Raw genomic sequence first — 22,171 nt, forward strand, 5'->3', positions numbered from 1 at the left:
TTGAGCCTCCTACATGGTTTAGTTCTTGTGCTTTGGGCTTGTGAACTTTAAAAATAGAAGCCGAACAAAATCGACCCCCTGTAAAACTGGCTGTATCTTGGAAAGTATTGATCTTACATAAAATTAATTTTACAGTGTGTAACATGGGTACACCTGGTAATTTTTTAAGACTTAAGTGCGTGGGCCCTGGTTGAATTGACATGGAATGACCCCTAGATAAAATACTTGTAGCCTACATGCATGCAAAGGATTCAATGTTATTGTAGGCTACAGTTAAAGCTGCAGTTGGCAAGATTTTTTTTATCATATTCACTGAAATCGACACTATGCTCCGACAGAACAACATAAATCAGCCGATTTTAGGGAAAAAAACACAGTTCTACCTCCACCTAGAGCCTGCTATTTGTTTTGCAAAAATCCACAGCTCCCGGTTATTCTGGTCCAATCAGAGCAGGGCTGTGTGAGATCTGACTGTCAATCACAGTCTGGTGCAGTCTGGTGAGCACTGACGAGCACAAACTTGATATGAGGGTGCTCGGTGGTAGGGGGCATGAGAGTTGTAAACATTCAACATTTTGGCTAAGTCCCCTCAATCTGTCAGACTTGCCAACTGCAGCTTTAACAGTCTAATGGCAGCTGGCAGAAAAGACTTCCTGCATTGTTCAGTCCTGCACGTTGGGAGGGTCAGCATGGGTCAGCATGAAGGTGCCCTATCGGCATGTGGGTGGGAGGGATTGTTTCTTACTGAAATCGGTTTTAGAGCATTCTCACGATACCGAGTACCGATATTTCTACCACAAAATAACTAGCATAAAATTGCAATGAATTTTCTTCTCTGCTCTGATTGTTACAATATGCCTAAAATAAATATAAATAATAATGAGTATGAAATAAAATATAATAGCAGGCTATTTCAAACAAAAAAAAATAAACAAAACAATTCTGTCTAAAACAAGCCTTCCATATCTTAATTAAACAAATTATTAACTAGACTATTTTGCACTGTCTCTCTCAGTAAAATTTCACTTAATCATAATGTTTTGGCTCCCTAGTGTTACATACTGCTGTGTACTGTCCTATGCATGCTGCCCTTCTGTGTTCTACCCCACCTGATATCCTTTAGAACGCTGATGCTACATTTTGTATTGTTTCTAACATTTCTCAAGTGGATTTTGACTTGTGTTTTGGCTGCTTGAAAACCGCCGTTTTGTGTGCTTATCCTAAAGGCATTGTTTCCAACCACACGGATGACTACCCGTACAGCTGGTCTGTACCACCGTATCATCCTCCCTCTTTCCATTATGAAAGGAGGAAGGTCAGTGTCAGGCTTGCCCAAATGTTTAGGCCTAACTACCCCTGTTAGTCTGGTGCCTTGTGTATTCCTGCTGAATTTTGATATTAAAATATTTTTTTTTGTTGCTTTAATTGATATTTATAATTGAGGTAGATATAGACATGAGTATGAAATAAAATATAATAGCATAGATAGATATAGAGGTAGATATATTCCACTTTGTCTTAAAAGTTTCCCCTTCCATTTTCACAATTTTGTGAGGTCATGACTTAAAGGGAAACTTGGCAGGATTTCCCCCTCTGCTGGAGAAATTGTGCATTATGCTATTTCAAACTGTGGGAAAAGGTAACGATAAAGCACATGGATTTGTTTACAAGCTAGCGAACGGTTAGCATAAGTTTGGCAGAACTATGTGGATGTTACAAGGTAAGAAACACAATTTAAAACTAGTTTCTTGTTTCTCACTTCTCTTTCCGGGACGGTAGTCTCAATGTTGCAAGGTTGGTTTTCCGCCTGGGGACGCTAGGCGCAGCGGGGAAAGTCACCATTTTCACCGGAACAGGTCATTTAACCATCCAAATGATTTCTAAACGGGTTTATTACGTTGAAATAGTTGCCAAGTTCCCATTTAAACGTTGCATAATTTGCATACCATGAACACTCTAAGGGCCTATTTTATGTTTATAGGATGCACCGATGCTATTTTTTTCAAACCAAGTACAAGTATTTTACATTTGTGTACTTGCCGATAGCATTTTCTGTTTTGGTTGTTACAAAAGCCTAAAATAAATAATAAAAAATATCAAATAAAATGTATAATGGGCTATTTCAAACCAAAGATAAATAAACAATTCTGTCTAAAATAAGTCTCCACACTGGCACCGTTTCCACATCTTAATTAAGCTAATTATCAGCTGGACTATTTTATCTCACTAAAATCTGATAGGGCAACAAAACATGATGCGTCACCCTAGACTGTAGAGACATTTGTAAAAGTGGTGTGGCTCCTTTAAGTGCGTAGAGTGTGGCTTATAGATTGAGCAAGAGCAAGTATGTGCTACTCAGCCAGAGAGGAAAAGAGAAAAGATGTTGCTGCTGAGCCCGTCTACTGATTACTGCAAAAGTAGATTTAGTGAAGGAAACTTGTACATTGTTTATACTATTGGCCATTTAATAAAGTGGTGATTTCATGCACAATATCTCTTGAATCTGCCTCTTGACCTCACGACCTACAGTTGAAGTGAATTGGGCTTGTAGCATATAATGATCCGACCAATCCGTTACGGTCTGGAGCTGAGGCAGGAAAGGGTGACATATTTCTCAGTAAAATTGACAAAATGTAAGCTAACAAAATGCTATCTACTGAAACGTTTCTTCAAGGATTTTGTTGTAGGGTACTTTTCCCCAACTAGCACGAAGTACAGAGCTACAACAACATACCAGCCACGCACAACAACACCTACACTGAACAAAATGTATAAACTCAACAAAGTATGCCAGTTTAAACGGAGAACCATTTGTATGAGGGTAGTAGGCTACATAGTAATAGGCTACATGAAAGCATAGCAACAGTTTCTTAAGAGCAGCGGCTTATGATGCCAATTTTAAAATCATATGGTGCTTAACGTGATGGCGAGCCCAGAAAGACAGTCTTCAGTCATCATCAAAATCGTTCATAAAAGTAGGGCTGTGTATTGGCAAGGATCTCACGACACAATACATATTGCGACATCAAGATACATGGGTTGCAATATAATACATATTGCGATGTATTGCAGTACATTTTACCGTACAAATGGAGCTGGAAACACAATTTGCTGTGTACTACCTGGGCAGTATATGTAGATCACATTATACTGATAATTCAGTAGCCTGACGTAGTCATACTCAATTCTAGTCAGAATTTGAGTCTGCTACTGCTCCATTGGGATGTTATTATGGGGGCGTGTTTCAACCGATAAAGGGGGGAGAAATGCCTCGGCAGTCAATTGGCTAGACCTAACCAATCAGATAGACAGCACCAATCTGGTCGTTTTTTAGTGTGCTGTCAATATCTTGTACAACAGACGAGACAGCGAAATATAAATGTCTAGCTTCTAGCAACAGTGCTTTTGTTGCAAACAAAAAAAATCAACCTAAGCGTGCTCAGGTGACGTGATGGACGAGGCACTGTTGCTCATCTGTCCATGATTGCACAAAGAAAATTATTGGTTCGAACCGCTCTGACGATGTGGTGCTCTAGATATATATCGCCACTTCCTGGCTAATCACACCCACCGACTTCAAAATTAGCCTTAATGATGCAGAGCAATAGACTGTCATTGCTTTGGAAGAAGAATTTGATGGTAAATAGGCTTTGTTGTTGATTGGCCGCTGTGTGAAATCCCCTACCCTACAGCACTAGGAATTTAACATCTCTCCTGTGTATATTTGACATATAGTAAAATAAAAAACAAACGACTTTTAGTTACTTTTGTTGAACTGTGATGACAACGGTCACCTTAAGCACTCTTTTAAGCATAAATTAAAATATTGCTAACTGTATCCTCTGAGTCTGGAAAAGGAGTGAACTTTGAGTTCTTGTCAGTGTTCTTCAAATACTTGTCACAAATAAAGCAGCTCTCACTTTCCTTGGCCTTATCTTCTTTCAAACAAACACAATTAACACTAAGCTAGAAAGCTAGCATAGCTCCTCTTCCTATTAAACTATGGACATTCCTAATGAAAATAAATTATTTTTTGACAATCACTTTCAAATATTTTCCTTGATATATTGTATGCAATCAATAGTAGCACTACTTAACTTAGGGATGACATGTCAATGTCAAGGAATGCATTAATAAGAAATAATGTTCGAATTAGCCTACTAGAAAAGGGGTTTGTTTAGCTTTTCAGACACTCAAGAGTTTGAAACCTCTGGATATTAACTTGGACCTACGTCTTTCTCTGATTTGATATTGTCTGCTCAAAAATTGTCATCCAATTAGCAGAAAAGCTAAAAAGCACTGTTCTGTATGCAAATGATTGCTTATCTCAAACAGTTCAAAAATAATAATAATAATACTAGTTAACCTCTGTTCTATCAACATCTGCAAAATGTTTTTTTTTTTTTTTTTTTTTTTTCAAATTTTAACATCAAATTTCAGTCAGAGCTTATTTTGAGACACAATGCACCAGGCTGTGAACTGCTGAAGGTAATTTTTACTGATGGACATAGAGAATAGAGAATTTCCAGATTCAGTAAAATGAAGAAATTAATTTATTCTACTTCATACATAGCAGGTTGATAATTTATTTGTTGTCTTTGTTGTCTAGGTCTGCAAAGGCCCAGATGGCAAACTGCATGAAAACCTTCTTTGTGCTGTCAATGTGACGGAAATGCCACTCAGTACCTTGCCAGACATTGAGAATACTGAGGAGGCAATAAGGTTGTTGAAGTCAATGAAAAAATCAAAAAGTTCTTTTTTCTTGGCGGTTGGATACTATAAACCACACATACCATTCAGAATTCCTCAGGTATGTATTCCCTTAGAACTGAGTTGTTCTGAGCTTTTCTTATGGAATCAAACTTAAAATAACTTCCCTTATTGTCAACAGTCTGCAACTTTGTGGATATAGATCAAATATGTTGGCTTTTAGATCTGTTTTTAGACTTTGCCTACATTGCTTTAGCATGTACTTGTAGACTCTGTTATACTTTTAGCAGCTGGGTTTTGGACGCACGAACGGACGGCTGCCAAAACCATGGGTGTGCCATTGTTCCAATTATACTTTCTTTTAATACTCCTACAACTACAGGACGAACTCCAGTTCACAGTAGACCTCATACATTGTTGATGTCATGATTGTTTTTGAAATAGGTAATTGGAGTTGTGACGGACAGGTTAGCCATCAAACATCAAATGTATTTATTTGTTTATTTATATTTTTATGATTTTTATGATGTTGGAGCATTGCTATTATGAAACATAGAGAAACATGTCTGAATATCCCACCACACCTGTTTAAGAAACTTCACTTCAAGTCCATTTATTTTATTTATACATATATATATATATATATATATATATATATATATATATATATATATATATATATATATATATATATATATATATATATATATATATATATATATATATATATATATATATATATATATATATATATATATATATATATATATATATGTGTGTGTAATATACAGTATATATTCCAGAATTCTGGTCCTGTAGAGCAAGACAAAACATCATTCCGTGTCAAATCAGGGTCGAACCCCGACCAGTAGGCACGGCTTAAGTGCCCTTGAGCAAGGCACCTAACCCCTCACTGCTCCCCGAGCGCCGCTGTTGTTGCAGGCAGCTCACTGTGCCGGGATTAGTGTGTGCTTCACGTCACTGTGTGCTTCACTAATTCACGGATTGGGATAAATGCAGAGACCAAATTTCCCTCACGGGATCAAAAAAGTATATATACTTATACTTAAGTCCGCTGTAGCATTACTGGTAGACAGGGAAGCAGACTGCATTCAGAGGCATTGCAAGCGACAGTATGATTGATACTATAAGCTACAGAACGATTCTAAAGGTCACCTCGTTGAAGTCATACAGTACACTAGGCTAAATCGGAGCCTACTTTTTTTATCAAGCTGGGGCCAGAGATGATGGCCTTTGGCGAACAGTTTAGGCCTACTCAAAATGAGTAAAACCAAATTTGGCGAAATCTCACAATTTTTCCCCTTTCCACTTTGTGCAGTAATTTCATTAATTCCAATCGGAGGAAAGAAAGACACACGCCACAACACATACCTTTTAATTTGGTAGCCTTGTCTACAAGGCTGTAAGCCTAATGCAATACAATTTTCTGATATTTTGTATAGATTGGCTATATGAAGATATAGATAGGCATAAACAGGGCGCCCAATGAGTGAGACACACCAATTTTAATTCATTCACACGCCGCACCTTGTATTGCTCTGATGCTCACACGCATGCCACACCTTGTATGGCTGTTGTACCTGGGTGGAGGAAGTGGTTGAGCACTGCTCTCCCATGCCCACATCCATGGCTGAAGTGCCCTTGAGCTAGGCACCTAACCCCTCACTACTCCCCGAGCGCCGCTGTAGCAGGCAGCTCACTGCTCCGGGTTAGTGTGTGCTTCACCTCACTGTGTGTTCACTGTGTGCTGTGTGTGTTTCACCAATTCATGGATTGTGATAAATGCAGAGAACAAATTTCCCTCACGGGATCAAAAGAGTATATACTCATGCCTAAATTAAAAGTTGTTTGTAGCCTGGAGCCTACCATTCCCCCTCGAGGCTGACTTGTGCGCTGAAGAAGAAGTGCTAAAAACGCAGCCACTAGCAGAAGACGGACACTGCTTTCTCTGTTGCTATTTCTGTCCCTCCGAAAACTGTGTTAAAATGGTGTTTTTAGCAGTCAAAAATATAATTTCATGAGCTTAACCATTAATGAAAGTAAAAAAAACATAAACAAAACAGGCAGATGCCTCTTCATAAACAATAACAGGTTCTATCATGAGACTGCGTGTCGTTTGGAGCAGCGTATCGGTAGGCTATATTACAAACAAGATTTTCTGTTTATGATATTGTGGAAACAACTGAAAAAACGTTGGGTAGGCTAAATACATGGTCCATAGCATACTGGCGCGCATAACTCAAAGGGGCAAAAGCCGACGTTCCTAACCCTGCTCACAAGTGGCACCAGGTGGTTGTTTGGGTCATTGCAGCTTCACTGGGGAAATATGATTCACGCGTGAGGTCATGTGAGAATCACACATGAAGCCGGACAATTCCAAGTGTTACCCACTGTACGTAAAAGTATTGCTGAGATATGAACCTGCTTCCTGTGATTATAGCGCCCCCCTAGTGGTCAAGACACCAAATGTATTGTGCTCCCTCAGGATGGGGTCTCAAGTCAATGTACTAAATTTGGTTTTGATACGTGAAGGCATTGCTGAGATATTATCCTACTTCCTGTGATTATAGCAGTACATAGTGGTCAAAATGTACCAAATTGAGTCTCCTCTTGAGCCTCCTCCTAATTGGGTTCTGTGGCCATGTACTAAGTTTGGTCTTGATACGTGAAAGCCTTGCTGAGAAGTTCACTTCCTGTCCCGTCCAATTTTTATTGGCTGTGACGGGCAAATGCTTTAAAATATCAATACGCAAAGGAATAACTTTTATGCGGCTTGGTCTGAAGATCACCTGTGCCAAGAGTCGTGAAAATCTGTGAAATTTTGTGACCTGTGAAAATTTAGTTTAGCTTTTGATAAAAATCCAATATGGCGAAAGGTCCAAGATGGCGGATATTGGCGTCATGGGGTGCGTTGAGTTCGGCCTTATCCAAGGATTCCAAATATACCTCAATGTTTAAACTATAGTGTACGGTTCAAACGTTAAGCGCATAGATGTAATGCCAAATTTGAAACATTGGTGGCGTTAGACTGCAAATAACATGTCCACAGACACGCCACACCACTAATATGCCTGCTAACTTCCCGATGAACACTCCGACCCCGTGAAACATTGTTCCCACCACTGACATTGGGCAAAGGACCATCTACACTGGGCAAAGGATTCAACGTTTGTGCTTGGTGTAGGGTTAAACTCTCACTTTGACTCCAGCTGCACCATTGCAAGGCAGGGACGCATCTGAAGCCTGGTCACTAAACAAATCACCGTAATTTTCTGAAGGCAGATATTCCCCTTCAGAATCAAGGTCCGCGAATAGAAGACCCAACACTTTATTTCGGGTAAACTTTTTTGATGCCATTTGATGATAATACTAACTATACTAATACTAACGTTGACAATATCGCTTTGATAAAATGGCTCACACATACACTAGCTCCGCTATTGCTCGCACTGAATCAATGCGCTCTAGCTGGAAGATTTTGTTTAGAAGCATGACGTTATTCTGAGTCGGGGATGACATGATGCCATCTCTTCGGAGTGTGCCGAATTATCATTCTGTGTCGTTTCATTTCACTATGTTCACATCTCTGTTCAATGTTTGTTCTGTTTACATTACAACCTCGCGGTTGGAATGGTTTCAAAATAAAAAAAATGTTTCAAAATAAAAGGCCAAAAAAGTAAATAACATATAACGAATGCATTAATAGCAATATAAAAAAAAAAATCGAAAATCGAATTGAATCGTGACTTTAAAATCAAAAATTAAATTGAATCGAGGATTTGGAGAATCGTGACATCCCTAATACCCATGTGAACCATATTTATAACTTTTTGTAGTAAAATACTTTGAGACTAGACTAATTTGCATCTTACAACTCCCATAATTGTTTTCCCATAGCTCTTGTGTAGATTACACCACCAAAATCTTTTTGATTGTCAGCCACCAAGAACAGGCTACCAGTTGTGGAGATGATATCGACTAATATTTTGATTCTCTGTCAAAAGATGAAAAATATGTGATGTGTATCAGGAAAAAGTCCGGATGAAGGGTTGCTTATTTTGTTGCTTGGATGGGCCTATGACGATAAAGAACAGTTTTGGGAGTAATGCCAGTTTAATGCATGATTTAGACTCCATTTACTACATTGGATTGGCCCATAAAAAAGACTCTTATTTCTATTTCTTAAATGAGCATCTGTGCCTGTAAAATAGTACAAGGAAACATGGCTACTCCATGATGCCTGCAGTAATGCATTTTATGGTAGGCCTATGCACAGCTAACCTGACTCTCGCCAGATTAATTTCGTTCCGCCTAGCTCCGCTCACATCCATCTGGGATCGCTTCCATTGAGGGTGATTTCGGCACCAGATTTTATGATGGAGCCAATCAGGACGCAGGGCGGGAGTTTCATAGATGTGACGTATCCAAATCATATGCATGGATTTTTGATAAAGCCCAGCCTTCTGAAACACCTCTCCAATGGATCGATCCCAGATGGATAAGTGGAGCTAGGCGGAACGAGAGTCAGGTTAATGCACAGCTACCTTACGGTACTATTTTTAGTTTATTGTTCACACATTTAGTTAGGCTGTGCATTTACTCTTTACTTTACTTTATAGTATAAGTATATTCTTTTGATCCCGTGAGGGAAATTTGGTCTCTGCATTTATCCCAATCCATGAATTAGTGAAACACACTCAGCACACAGTGAACACACAGTGAGGTGAAGCACACACTAATCCCGGCGCAGTGAGCTGCCTGCAACAACAGCGGCGCTCAGGGAGCAGTGAGGGGTTAGGTGCCTTGCTCAAGGGCACTTCAGCCGTGCCTACTGGTCGGGGTTCGAACTGGCAACCCTCCGGTTACAAGTCCAAAGCGCTAACAGGTAGGCCTAGGCTACGATTTGTGCTACACTCTGGGTGCATGAACATGGGGGTTAATGACAATGCCCCCAGAGTGTAGCACCGTAGTTGCCTGGGAGCTTTAGCTGTTGGCTGTAGCAACTCGAATACCAACAGTACTTTGTGACCTCGAGAAACAGAGATCTATGTGAAAAATTGCCGGAATTCTCCTTTAATTACACAAATTTGCTGTGGTTAATTGTGGTCTATTGTGATTAATTGAGAGAGAGAGAAATGGTAATGGCAGTTTTTACCTTGCCAAAATGTTTGCTGGATTTAGAGCATTATCGCATACTTATGTCTTCCTAGGAATTTGTGAAGCTTTATCCCTTTGAGAAGATGTCTCTACCTCCTGACCCTGATGTTCCAAAAGGCCTCCCTAGAGTTGCCTACAATCCTTGGACTGATATCCGTGAAAGAGAAGATGTAAAGGCTCAAAACATCAGTTTTCCATATGGACCTATTCCAAAGGACTTTCAGGTAAATTTTGCCATGGAGGGCTCATGGCAGTACAGTCAACATGTATTAAAGTGTATCAGATTCATAAAAAATCATGATGGCATTCTGGTGAAAGTTTTTAAACAGGATTTTGCAATGCCATGCTTTTTTCCCCCACAGCTTCAGATCCGCCAATATTACTTTGCCTCTGTGTCCTACGTGGATGCCCAGGTGGGCAAGCTCTTAAATGCTTTGGATGAACATGGATTGGCAGAAAACACCATTGTGGTTTTTACATCTGATCACGGTTAGTAACAGGTATTACAAAATAAATGCCAAGAAGTCATGTCTCTTGAAGTGGATAAAGACTGCTTCTTCCTTCTTCTTCTTCTTTGTAGTTATGTTGGAAGTGAAGGTATCCACACACACACACACACACATTACCCCCCACACAGACACATTCATAAACTAGCACACAAACACAACACATTACCTCACCCCAACATATATTTCACAGAAGTGGAATTAAGAAATCACAGATAACAAAGTGAAGCTTTACTGATACGTGCACATTTACAGCTTTCCTCAAAAGAACTGGAATAAAATAAGGCAGAAAATAGCTTAATAGTCTATGCCACTGTTGTCACCTTTTTTGCTTGAGTCGTGAGCATGGGATGTGTTAAAGACCTTTGCAGTTAGATCTAAGGGTACATTTATACTATTGTGTACGATTCAGCCTCCCTATTTATATACATTACCCCATAATTTTCGAGCTTCTGAAACAAAAAGATTTGAAAACGTTGGCAACCCCGTTTTCATTTGAAAATGCAGGGTTTGTGTATTCGTGTAGACCAGGGGTGTCCAAACTACGGCCCGCGGGCCAACTGCGGCCCGCCACGCACTTTAATCTGGCCCACCGAGCATTTATTAGTTTATCATAGATCCGGCCCGCCACGCACTTTAGTCCGGCCTGCCGAGCATTTAATTAGGTTATCATAGGCCGCTCGCTATTTTTTTTTTCCAGCGATAGACGACGTTGTGAGTAACTTTAGGCTACTGCAAACTGCTTTACACTCTTCTTAGAGAGAGATTACAATGTCAATGTCAAAACAGCTTGTTACATCGAGATACATAGTAGGCTAGCTCCTTTGCAGAAGATCTAACTACGTTATGCTACTCCATTTAATTGGGAACGCATTTGAGCATGCATGCACGAGAGGGAAAGAGCGCGGCAGGTTCCAGCTGGCTTGTCATTGTTGATAATTGATATCTACTTTTTAAATAAACTTTTAAAAGGAAATCGCGATGGCAACACTAGTTCCCACAACTGACCACTCACCAACTGTGAGAGGGCACGAGTCATAGGCACAGCACTAGCCATAGGCTATATTTGGTTGGAGCTTGCAAAAAGTTTTAAAGTGACAGTGCACCATTTATAAATGAATTAAACAACATCAAATGAACAGTATTTCTTAAGAAATACATTTTCTACAACAAAATTACATTTAAATGATGTAAAACATTATATATTTAAAAAATATATATATTGGCGATTGGGGCCACACAACAAAATATATATATATATATATATATATATATATATATATATATATATATATATATATATATATATAGACGGTAGGCCACACAACAAAAATAATGTGTGTGTGACACACACACACACACACACAATTTTTTGTTGTGTGGCCTGCCGGCCAATTTTCAAAACCCAATGTGGCCCTTGAGTCAAAAAGTTTGGACACTCCTGGTGTAGACGATGGAATGTGGAAACATCTGAAAATGTTGACGTACATGCCTATGTACGTCATGAAAAGTATTCACCCCCCTGGATATTTTCATAGTCAATATAATTTGCCTTTTTTGACAAAACATTGCAAAACAATCCCTCTAAAGTGAAGACAGATTTCTACAAAGTATTGTCAATCAAAAATATATAATGAAGAATAAGTGACACACAAATATTTCCCCCTTAAAGTGACTGACCCAATTCAACAGTGGTCCAGCCGATTTGGTGCTAGTAATCTCACAATCAGTGAAATGACCTGAGATTACCTGAATGCATTGAATGTGTGTCAGGTGATTGTAATATTAAGACACCTGCCTGGCAGGTCCAGTAACTGGTTAATCCATATTCCTGGCTACAATTCCACCATGAAGACAAAAGTACACTTCTAGCAACTCTGAGAAAAGATTATTAAAATGTGTAAGTCAGGGGATGAATGCAAAAAAATGTTCAAGTCACTGAACATCCCCTGGAGTTAAGTGAAATCCATTTATAAGAAATGGAGGGAATGTGGCACATGTGTAAATCTGCCTAGAGCAAGCCTTCCCCACAAAGTTAGTTACTTAACCGTGCAAGAAGAAGACTGGTTAAGTAAACCACCAAGTAGGGATCGACCGATATGGTTTTTTCAAGGCCGATACCGATATCAATTATTACCAAAACAGGAGGCCGATAACCGATATGTAAAACCGATATGTCAGTTGCCAAAAAGGGGGGTAGATAGTAAAGGCGATATACTGCAAAAATGTCATTAAAAAAAGCATTTAATTATGCAAACTTTTCTTTCTTCTTTTGATACACATTTGTCTATCAACTTGCATCACTTGCAAGTGTATTTCCTGTGTATCATGTTAATCCAAGAGCTGAGCAATTATTTTCATAGAGTAGGCCTGCACAATGGGCTATGTGCTTGTTAAGGGACCTGTCACAAAGGGTGCTTTGCCATCGTGTGTGTGAGTGCACGAGAGAGGGAGAGGAAGAGGTGCATGCGTGATTGCAAGTGTTAGGATTGAATAGTTTAACAAAACAGTTTTAAAATAGTTCGTAGGCTATTTAATCATGCAATTTGTGTCCATATGCTATAAGCTACACTTTTGTGAGCCTAAAAGGCACGTTAATTAAATTACGGCTGGCCCTGGGTGCATGTAGTCTTTTCTGACAGTTCGTTTCAAAAAGGAGCAATTAGACTTTTTGACGTTCGCTATCGCATAATTTAGGACTTGTCTGTAGGCCTACTATGTCCGCCGAGGTGTCCCGTTATTCACAATTAACAGGCAAGGCGGAGGCAGAGAACTCCCGACGTGCAGCACCCGGGTTTGCTAACTAGTAGCCTAAACAGCTGTACTAACGTGCATCAATCGGGAATTCGCTAAATGAAGGAAGTGGGTGCTTAACTTATTGATCCGGATCAAAGAGACAATAGCTTACAAAGTGGTGTTTTTGTAACTTCAGTGTAGATGATTGTGATTCATTGCAACTTCAGCAATGTAGGCTACCTTCCTTACTTTCGAAAAATAGCTCCGTACAGCTGAAGCCCAGTCTACAGTCTGCCTCAGTGAGAATCCTAAACTTTCTCTGTGTTCAGTCTTCGATCCTGATTGGCTGCATTCGTGCTAACTAACAAATCAGACGGTGTAGTAGGCGGGACAATGCTCTTGACCACAGAGTATCAAATGCATTATTTATCCATTTCAATATCGGCTTATCGGTGGAAAAAATGACCGATACAGATTATTATAAAAATGCTAAATATCGGCCCTAATAATCGGCCAGGCCGATAATTGGTCGACCCCTACCACCAAGACACCGATGATGACTCTGAAGGAGTTGGAAGCTTCAGCTGCTGAGATGACAGAGATTCTGCATACAACAACTGTTGCCCAGGTTCTTCACCATTCAAAGGTTTTTGGGAGAGTGGCAAATCTCATAATAAATCTCGACTAGAGTTTGTCTGAAGACATTTGAGAGACTCCAAAGTCAAATTGAAGTTCTTTTGTCTGATTGGTTCTTTTGGCTATCAGACTAGACACTATGTTTGGCAGACACACCAAATCACATCATCCTGACTGTAAAGCATGGTGGTGGTAGCATTAAGATCTGGGGATGCTTCTCGACAACAGGCCCTGGAAGGCTTGTAAAGGGTCAAATGAATTCAGCAAAATATATGGAAATCCTGGATGACAATCTGATTCAGTCTGCAAGAGAACTACGACTTTGGAGAAGATTTACTTTCGTGCAAAATCAAGACCCAAACAATACAGTGAAAGCTACACAGAAATGGTTTAAAGTCAAGGCAAATGTTCTTGTGTGCCAAAGACCTAGCCTGGAAAATCCAGACCCTGGTAATCTAGAAAGATTAAGCGTCTGGCCACGAACAATGAAATGGCCCAACTCGAGGGGCGGCACCAAGCATGCATTTGAAAATCTCACTGCACGCAATTGGATAACACTAGACCAATGTTTACTGACCTCCAACGTTGCAACGCTGTCATCATCAGTTTAGCTCGCCTCTGGCCCACCTATATCAGATACGCCGATTTGATTGGTTCACCGGGAAGCAAGGGGTAAAAGTAACGTGCATCATTGCTCATTGCCAGAGTGTCTCGCAGAGACAATTCCATTGTGCTCTCGTGAGAACTCTGGATTTCCAGGGTACCCAAGATCTCTATCCAATAAGGAATAGGGATCGACCGATATGGATCTTTTAGTGCCGATTTTTTTTTTTTCATCAGCCTTAGCCGATGACCGATACAGGCTGCCGATTTTCTTGAGCCGACATTTGGAGCCTATACTGCTTTTGCTCATCATAAAAAAAGACACATAATTACACAAATGATGATAACAAATGTTACAAGTCTCAATTTAAAAAAGGAACATTTATTGAACTTATAGATGGGTGCACTGCATATGGTTAACTGTGCAAGGGTAAAAGGCTTTCATCAACATCTTACAACACAGCCTTGATGATGCATTGCTTGCTGACATATAACACATAATTCAGGTCATCTCAAAATGTCCTTTGTCAACATATTTAAATAATTTAAGAAAACCATAAGCCTGAAAAGTGGCTATTGAAATAAAGTGCTAGATTTGTAATTTAAGACTGCATGGTTTCAATTTTTCTATGTCTATATTTTTCTAAAATAAGCTGCCAGATTTGTCAACCACAGAACATAAATCAGCAGAGGAAAATAACGTGGTGTCAGATGTTTCTGTTCTAAATGACATAAACGTTGAAAGGTATAAATATTCAATCACATATAAAACATATCAAAGTTTTAAAAGCTCTCCTTCAGGTAGCGCAGCACTCTCCTATCGCTGTGATTCGTGTGTCCCACTGAGTGAGACAGACCAGACGCACACACAAACTTGTTTGGTAGCTGACGGTGACTGAAAAACTGTGTTTAGAGCCGGTGACTGAAAAAACGGCTCTAAACACAAGTAAGGCATACACGGTGCACTTATGTCTGGTACATGATGAACGTTAACACACATTAATATTCAACTAGGGCTACGTATTAAAACATCTCATTAAAGCTCTGATATCACTGCAATGGCAACTCCGCCCAGCTCGAAGTAAGGAGAGGGGGAGACCCACACCACACGCGTCCAAACCTCAGCCAGGTGGTCACTGAATGAAACTCACGCAAATACCACGAAACAACGTTGGCATTACTTAATCATATGACCAGTGTTCGTAACAGCTACCGCATGCATACGGATAGCCTACGACTTAGCTATTTGCAGCTACTATACAATGGAAAGCAGTTTTATAGATAAGGCATTCAGCAATACTTAAATAAAGTATCTATCATTCGCGTTTTCCATTTGGACCCACAAACTTGAGTAGCTATAGTTGCAAGCACAGCGCAACGTGTTTCCACTTTTAAAGTGTATGGCAATATTTCAGCTAAGTCAAACAGTTAAAAGATGCTTTGAAAGTTGAAAGTTTACTGTTGTCTTGAAGAGCAGCATAGCATAGAGAGCAGCTGCTAAAATGCCATTGCAAAGCAGCATTTGAAGGTATTTGAAGCCACTGGTGCCTCTGGAGTCCCGCGAACCTCATAGTGTAGGATTCTGTTAAGATGGTTTTTGATTGAAATAACTTTTGATTTAATTTATATCACCTCCTTATGTTGCAAATTCAACAAATGGCCATTTTTAGTTTTTTACAACCTATAAAATGTCTTGAATCTCTGTTGTGCATAATAATTTGGAACAGTGCATTTTGAGTTTTTTATTTTTGAAAAAAAATACTGTTGTCATTGGGAGGTTTGTTCAATAAAATTTGAATTATACTCTAACGGTTGATGAATTGAAAATTATACTGACTGTCATTTGCATCAACTATTTAGGAAAATCTGAGAAAAATGTAATTTGCATAATAATTTGGAATGCAGTGTAAAAATGCAGTATTCAGATGTAGGGCTGGGAGATATACCAAATATACTCTTTACAGTTTGCTGTACGTGCGATTCATAAAAGTGTTATCGCAAATAACGAGTATCTCAGTCATCATTTTTTTAAGCGTCAACATTTACTTTGCCGCTTCGTGTCCCTATCTCTCTTAAAGGAGAATTCCGGTGTTATATTGACCTAAAGTGTGTTGAAACATGATACCGAGTGTGAACGTATGTTTCATAGCCCATCTCGGCTTGTCCCCTGCACTCCAAAATCTGGCGCTAGTTAGCCGATGCTACCAACAGCAACGCCAACGGTACCAACACCAACGGTATCTTCACGAAGTTTAGCGTTTGTAGCCATCTTGAATTTAGTCACGATAAGTCGAGCGACGAGTAAGAATGAACAGGTATGATAAGGGATCAGATTCCAAAAATAATTCCGTGGAAATACATGGATTCCAGTTTCTTCCAGTAGCAGCAACTGGAATCCATGCATTTCCACAGTATTATTTAATGGCTAGCCCGATGCCGAAGCACCACCATTGAAAAAGCTGTTGGTAGCATCTGCTAACTAGCGCCAGATTTTGGAATGCAGGGGACAAGCCGAGATGGGCTATGAGACATACGTTCACACTCAGTATCATGTTTCAACACACTTTAGGTCAATATCACACCGGAATTCTCCTTTAACCTCTCCCCCTCCCTCTCAGTAACCACGTGAACAACGCACATCACACACTCACCAACCAATCCTGAACAATCTATTCAGATGCGGGTGTGACGTCTAGGTGTAGACGAGAAGTAGTGAACTCAATGCGGTAGCATTTCTATCTATGGGTAGCATAAGCTATGCTGTTCAACAATGAGCTAGGTTAATAGGTGGAAGCAGTACTGATTTGGTTACACGAAACAAAAAACGAAATGAAATAGCAAGGCATTTTCAAATTAAACGTACAATGATATCTGTGCATTAGGCAGAAGGAGTAGGTTATGTGCACGTCTGACTGTTTCAAAACGACAGCACAAATCTCACTCTCCACACATGCTTTTCTCGTGCTAAATTTTTGTTTAAGCCTCCTCCAGATTGATTTTTAAATTCATTTTATGAGATCTGTGCATTGAGGCAGATTAGGCTACTGTCTATGAGTGTATCTGACTGTCTCAAAACGAAAACGCAACCGCGTCTTATTCATCAACCAACAACCGAACGACTCATACTGTATACACTGAAAGACTAATTAAGGAAGCACACACCTCACCGTACCTTACCTTCAATCCGATGTAAGCCATCATCATTCATATGGTGACATATCAGTGACAGATTGAAACAAACTAAATTTAGTTGGAAAGTTAACTAAAGCCACGAAGCCATGCAAAAAGAGAAGCGAGTTAACAGTTCATCCTGGAGAGTGAATAGGCAGAGGGGGCTTTTAAAGAAGGCAGGGAAAGGAGGAAAGAGACTGATAAAGCTATAACAGGTCATGATGAATAAAGATAAAGCGAAGACCCCGTTCAGACTGCAGCCAAAAGTGGCCCAAAAGGGGTCAAGTGACCAGATCAGACTTCTTCAGAGGTAGTGTGAACACTTAATTCAGATTTAGACCACTTCCATATGTGGTCCTGAATAAGACCCAGGTCTGATTTTTTTCAATGCAGTGTGAACAACCAAGGCGGATTTGATGTGACTTTTACGTCAATCTACATCGACATTTGTTAGCTGATGTCATTGTTCTTTTGCGCATGCAGGTCAGTTCGAAACTGCAAACAGTTCACACTGGAATTTGATATAGGCCACATTTTAAAAGGTAATGTGAACAGCCAAACAAAAAAAAAATCGGATATGAGCAAAATATCTGAATTGAGCATTAAGACTTGCAGTGTGAACAGGGTCTTAGATTAATGTACCCTATTTAGGTGTGTTGAAATTTTTGCATGCACACTTTTCCCTATGGTAAACTTTAGTAGTCTACTGGCAAGAATTGAAAACTACTTTCACCCCTGCTTTTACATGCAAATTTGAAATAGCAACCACCTGTGAATAACCAAGAATGTTTTAATGTGGATATAATTTGCAGGGATTGGACTGGTATGATTTATCCTAGCCTACTGCATCATACTGGCTTGATTTAAAACATCACAGGGTGAAAGTGAGAATTCATAAACTGAGAGTGAGAAGTCATAAAGACCATAGGCTGCCCCCTCCCCACGCTGGAAGAGATCTACGCCTCCAGATGCCGTAAGAAGGCAATAGACATTTCAAAGGACCCTTTACACCCAGGTCACTGTCACTTTCAGCTCTTGCCTTCAGGCAGGAGATGCAGAACAATGAAAACCAGGACAAACCGTTTAAAAAAAATAGCTTCTATCCGAAGGCAATCATGGCCCTTAACTCTTCAAATTTGAAATAGTCTGTTCTTGGCCCCTAACCCACTGTACAAATTCTATGGTGGAGTAATATTCTTTTTACCAGTGAAATCTGTACAGAACCATTCCTGTTCATAACCAGTGCAATATATGTTTATATTTTTTTTATATATGTGCATTTTTTAAACTATTTATTATTGTTCTTATGTATACCTCATGAGTTGACGGCACTTTCAAATCACGTTGTACCTTTGCAAAAAGTGTCAATGACAATAAAGTCCATCCATCCATCCATCCATCCATCCATCCATCCATCCGATAGGCCTACACAAGCTGAAATAGTTTCAAAAAGTGTCCCGTTCAATTTTTTCTTCATGTTTAATTGGCTATGTGCTTATAGCTTAACTTACCCTACCATAACATGGAGTTTACTATTTCTGTTATTTGGATGCAATGAGTGAGACCAAAGTAAGCGGAATGGATTTAATGTGGACGTGGACATAAAAAGAAGCAGAGTGGCTACATGATACAGTGCCCATTTTGCGGTGAAAAAGTTCCGCCTTTTAATCTTAATTTAAAGTTCCGCCTTTAAAATCAGGTGTAGCCTAATCCGAATCGTAGTTAAAACCATCAATTAGACAACAGAATAGGGTACCAGTAGGGTACCAGTTTTGTTCCATTGTACCTATGCACAGAGAGCAATGATTTCCTAACGTTTTTAAATTTAATTGTGATAGTTTCTTGCTACCTATTACAAAATATAAAGGCACAAACTCTGAACTTATTTGTTAATACAGAACTACTGCTGTTTTAGAGTTAGCTCCACCATGATGCCTTTGGCCTCATACCTATGGCCGAATTACAGCCATGGCGATATCCTATACCATCCCCCCTCCCACCATATGGCTTAAACATACATTAACTACACGTTAAAATTGACTGCACAATAGAATTATACAACAAACCTGTATCAACCACAGTAACATAATTGCATAGACCAGGGATGGGCAACTTTGATGATAGATACACAAATATTTCCACAAATATTTTCTTGCTGCTGTCAGAGGGCCAGATGTGACCGCGTACATTCACCACTGGGATAAGTAGGACATCAGGAATCAGAAGAATTAAAAATATACCGTCTAATGTTTATTAAACCAACATGCATTAATTTAATATACTTTTTTTATGTATTTATATATTTTTTTATGTATTGGCTTTACAAAAGTGGTGGTTTTGTGATGTGGAAAATCCCTTATTACGTTGGCCAAATTTATGTGGCCACCATATTGGATTTAGTCAAAAACTTAAAAAAATGTTTTCAGTGTCCAATTGGTCAATCTTGACCAAATTTGCCACAGGTTGTCTTTAGAGTACCAGACACAATTTTTATTTTCAGAATTTTATCCATTACAGCCTGTTAAATTCTGCACTATAGCCACCAAATGGGAAATGAGCATACATCTTAGGCAGTCTTTGGTCGGCTTACTGCTGTGCCCCTAGCAAAATGACAAAGTTTCCAACACACATCTTGCCCGCTAGGCTTTTTTTTGCCTCTTCATTGCCGCTTGCAGCTTTATTTCTTTGTATCTATTGTCGTTTTCAAGAAATCTGGTGAGTGCCTAGAGGGTGAGGTTCTTTGACTCCAAGCCAAGCGGTCATGTTGATTTGACTAACAATTTTTATTTTCTTCATTTGATAAGGGTTCTTATTTAAGGCATAAAACATTAGTTATTTCTATGTACCATATATTCTTTCTCCTTGTGATTTTCATTTGTTTAACATTTGTTGTTGTGCTATAGGATGGTCCCTAGGTGAGCATGGTGAGTGGGCCAAATACAGCAACTTCGATGTGGTTACACGTGTGCCATTAATGGTATTTGTGCCAGGGCTGACATCGGCCAGCCAAGGTGTTGGTGAAAAGGCTTTCCCATATGTGGATGTATTTCAAGAACAAACAAACAAACGCTTCATTTCAGGTAAACAAATATGTTGCTATAGTAACTGTAAAAAGATTTGGCTTTTCAAAATCTGATTGTCTTTATATTTACATTAATGTCTGTTGGCTATGACTCCTGTCCCAATCGTATCAAGAATGCTGCAGCTTCGCAGCTAGACCCCCACCCATTGTGTTTCTATCTATTCTTATTACTATTCTTTCTTCTGTCATGGCAGCCCATAGAACTGTCTGGTAAAAAGTTGTGAAATTTTAAATTGGGCACAGTCCCATGATTCATTTCACCAAGTTTCATGCCTGCACCTAAAGCACTCTAGTGCCACCAGTGGGTCAAAGTTGGAGTTGCATCCATGTAACTTTTCACTTGTATGTCCAATTTTCAAAAATGCGGTATCGTTGAAATCCTTTAACCAAAACAATGCAGAGTGAACGAAAGAGGGGAGAGACGACCTCTGTTACGCAGAGTTGAACTTCCATCAATTTATTGAAAACAAAACAACATTTTCACAAATGTTACAAATGTATCAAGGTATACATTTTACAGGTTACATAGGTATTTCCATTTTCAAAAGCATTCACCCATTAGAGCCAATCAAAAGCCAGTGAAACCGGCAAACAGTAAGTGAGCTCATATCTCAGCAACACTTCAATGTATCAAATCCAAACTTGATACAGGGATTTCACATTTTGCATCACTTGGCAATGCAAGAAGCAGGAATACATTTTTGCAAATACCTGTCAGACACCAAACAGGACGAGGACCACAAAAGCGTCACGTTAGAATGTTTATTTAAGGGTTGGGGGTTACAGGGGTTCCGGGAGTTCCAAGAGTCTGCGTGTGTGTGTTCCCCCAATAGCCGAGCAGCAATGGCAGGAGCTGGATGATCCGGGAAGTCCTGGGGAAACACACACACACAGCAATTGAAACGAAGCAGCAGTACAGTCAAGGGCTAGGCTGTATTAGAGAAGAAGAGAGGCGGAAGGCAGGTCAAGATTACGGGGCTGGAGATCAAAGAAGTAGTCGAGCGGGTCTGGGTTCACAGGCAAAGAGTAAGAGTCAAGTTTTCCAAGACAGGCAGGTAACTGGTGCGGGGTTTGCAGGCGATCTGACAAGTGTGGACTGAAAAGCAAGGCTTTATATACGGGCATGATGAGTGGTGAATGCAGTGCAGCTGGTAGGTAAACGAGGGTGAGGCAGAGCAGAGCAGGAACAGGTGGAGGTCATCAGACTTTAATCAGCGCGTGTTACCAGGCAGAGAGAGAGCTCATGACAGAACCCCCCCCCTAAGGGACGGCCCCAGAAGTCCCCAAGAGTGACACCACGACGGGAGGGCGGAGGGGAGCCGGTGGAGGGCTAGAATTCCTCCGGCGGTCCGAGTGAACATCCTCATCCTCGGGAGGGAGCTGGAGGGTCGTGGACAGAAGGCGGGACAGGTACGAGACAGGGTCAGGGTCAGGCACAGGACAGGAAGCCGGGCGGGCAGGGCGGTTAGGGGACCCCTCTGGGGCGGCCCCTCACGTTTGCAGGTTGATCAGGGCCGGTGGAAGTCGGTGATGAGTGTCCGGTCCACAA

At 40.0% G+C, this 22,171-nt stretch overlaps 1 protein-coding gene across 1 annotated transcript in view; it reads left to right on the top strand.

The window, feature by feature from the left end:
- Nucleotides 1–22,171, top strand: part of ids (iduronate 2-sulfatase) — a 32,408-nt gene that overhangs the window by 1,313 nt on the left and 8,924 nt on the right. The window contains exons 4-8 of the mRNA XM_048232027.1: nucleotides 1,227–1,315; nucleotides 4,610–4,810; nucleotides 9,942–10,112; nucleotides 10,251–10,377; nucleotides 20,444–20,620. Of these exons, the coding sequence (XP_048087984.1) occupies nucleotides 1,227–1,315; nucleotides 4,610–4,810; nucleotides 9,942–10,112; nucleotides 10,251–10,377; nucleotides 20,444–20,620 (765 nt within the window). The remainder of the gene's footprint in view (nucleotides 1–1,226; nucleotides 1,316–4,609; nucleotides 4,811–9,941; nucleotides 10,113–10,250; nucleotides 10,378–20,443; nucleotides 20,621–22,171) is intronic.

This window comes from Alosa alosa, chromosome 21, assembly GCF_017589495.1.
Source record: "Alosa alosa isolate M-15738 ecotype Scorff River chromosome 21, AALO_Geno_1.1, whole genome shotgun sequence".
NCBI classification, from domain to species: Eukaryota; Metazoa; Chordata; class Actinopteri; order Clupeiformes; family Clupeidae; genus Alosa; species Alosa alosa.